The following is a 2,500-nucleotide window of genomic DNA, read 5'->3' on the forward strand; positions in this document are numbered from 1 at the left end:
AAAGAGCTTTCGTCAGGTTTAAGGAGAACTTTTTAAAAAAGTACAAATTTGCCTCCAAAATATAAAGTCAGCATTAAATCAATCTGATTATTTATGGAATATTGCAGTTTATATCATTATTGTGTTAAATTTATGTTCCTCATAATGTTGAATGAGAATAAGTTCCTCTTGCAGCATCTCTTCTCTTCTCTGATGATGTGGGCGGGGCTATAACCTGTCACTCACATGAGATCAGCCAATAGCAAACCACAACCATCCAATCAATTCCCCACAGACACAATCAAGCCCCGCCCACATTTGTTCGTGTTCCAGAAGCGTTTCACTCGATATACGACACAATAGAGGAGAAAAGACCAGCGCGACTTCACTTTCATGATGAGTTTGACTCACCGATCTGCATCAGGGTAGCCCGGCAGCTCTTAGCGGGTCCCACACTGTTTTTGGCCTCGCAGTGGTACTGACCCGTATCGGCCCTGCTCACCGTCTGGAAGCTCTGATCCGTAAGAAGAGGATTAGTTCATTAGAGAACACCAGTCAAACACACCTTTATCTTCCTCAGTCGGATTGGGAATCAAGATCCTGTTCATGAATTGTCACTTTGAATCAATCTAATGAGTCACTCATTCAATATATCAATCAATCTAATGAGTCACTCACTCCTTGAATCACTCTAATGAGTCACTCACTCACTGAATCACTCTAATGAGTCACTCACTCACTGAATCACTCTAATGAGTCACTCATTCAATTAATCACTCTAATGAGTCACTCACTCAATGAATCACTCTAACGAATCACTCACTCAATACATCAATCAATCTAATGAGTCACTCACTCACTGAATCACTCTAACGAATCACTCACTCAATACATCAATCAATCTAATGAGTCACTCACTCACTGAATCACTCTAATGAGTCACTCATTCAATTAATCACTCTAATGAGTCACTCACTCAATTAATCACTCTAACAAATCACTCACTCAATATATCAATCAATCTAATGAGTCACTCACTCACTGAATCACTCTAATGAGTCACTCATTCAATGAATCACTCTAATGAGTCACTCACTCCTTGAATCACTCTAATGAGTCACTCACTCACTGAATCACTCTAATGAGTCACTCACTCACTGAATCACTCTAATGAGTCACTCATTCAATTAATCACTCTAATGAGTCACTCACTCAATGAATCACTCTAACGAATCACTCACTCAATACATCAATCAATCTAATGAGTCACTCACTCACTGAATCACTCTAATGAGTCACTCATTCAATTAATCACTCTAATGAGTCACTCACTCAATTAATCACTCTAACAAATCACTCACTCAATATATCAATCAATCTAATGAGTCACTCACTCACTGAATCACTCTAATGAGTCACTCATTCAATGAATCACTCTAATGAGTCACTCACTCAATTAATCACTCTTATGACTCACTCACTCAATTAATCACTCTAATGACTCACTCACTCAATATATCAATCAATCTAATGAGTCACTCAATTAATCAATCTAATGAGTCACTCACTCAATGAATCAATATAGTGAATCACTGAATGTTTACATTTATGCATTTGGCAGATGTTACATATTTAGATTCATATCAGTTCTTGATATGAATGATGAATTGTGATTAATTCAATGAATTAATCAATCTAATGAATCACTCACTCAGTGAATCACTCTAATCAGTCACTTACTCAGTGAATCACTCTAATGAGTTATGAGTCACTCAATGTTTACATTTACATTTATGCATTTGGCAGACGCAATTCAAGTTACATATTTACATTCATATCAATTCTTGATATGAATGATGAATTGTGATTAATTCAATGAATTAATCAATCTAATGAATCACTAATGAATCACTCACTCAGTGAATCACTCTAATGAGTCACTCATTCAATGAATCAATATAATGAATCACTCACTCAATGTTTACATTTACATTTATGCATTTGGCAGACGCAATTCAAGTTACATATTTACATTCATATCAATTCTTGATATGAATGATGAATTGTGATTAATTCAATGAATTAATCAATCTAATGAATCACTAATGAATCACTAATGAATCACTCACTCAGTGAATCACTCTAATGAGTCACTCATTCAATGAATCAATATAATGAATCACTCACTCAATGTTTACATTTACATTTATGCATTTGGCAGACGCAATTCAAGTTACATATTTACATTCATATCAATTCTTGATATGAATGATGAATTGTGATTAATTCAATGAATTAATCAATCTAATGAATCACTCAATAATTCACTCTAATGAGTCACTCACTCAATGAATCAATATAATGAATCACTCACTCTAATGAGTCACTCACGTAATGAATCACTCTTGACTTAGTCACAGGTTGTTCATATGACACATTCAAAACTGCGTTTTCCTACAATAAATGCTTAAAAACAGATTAAAACATTTAAATGTATAAACACTAGTGATCAGTGATTTAA

General features: G+C 34.7%; 1 protein-coding gene across 5 annotated transcripts in view; it reads right to left on the reverse strand.

The window, feature by feature from the left end:
- The window catches only part of jam2a (junctional adhesion molecule 2a), a 27,972-nt gene that overhangs the window by 10,018 nt on the left and 15,454 nt on the right, over positions 1 to 2,500 (reverse strand). For all 5 annotated transcript variants that reach the window (XM_077238029.1, XM_077238027.1, XM_077238028.1 and 2 more), the window contains exon 6: positions 391 to 493. In XM_077238029.1, the coding sequence (XP_077094144.1) occupies positions 391 to 493 (103 nt within the window). The remainder of the gene's footprint in view (positions 1 to 390; positions 494 to 2,500) is intronic.

The sequence above is a fragment of the Siphateles boraxobius genome, unplaced genomic scaffold, assembly GCF_051911475.1.
Source record: "Siphateles boraxobius isolate OS27281-9 unplaced genomic scaffold, OSU_SipBor_1 215, whole genome shotgun sequence".
NCBI lineage: Eukaryota > Metazoa > Chordata > Actinopteri > Cypriniformes > Leuciscidae > Siphateles > Siphateles boraxobius.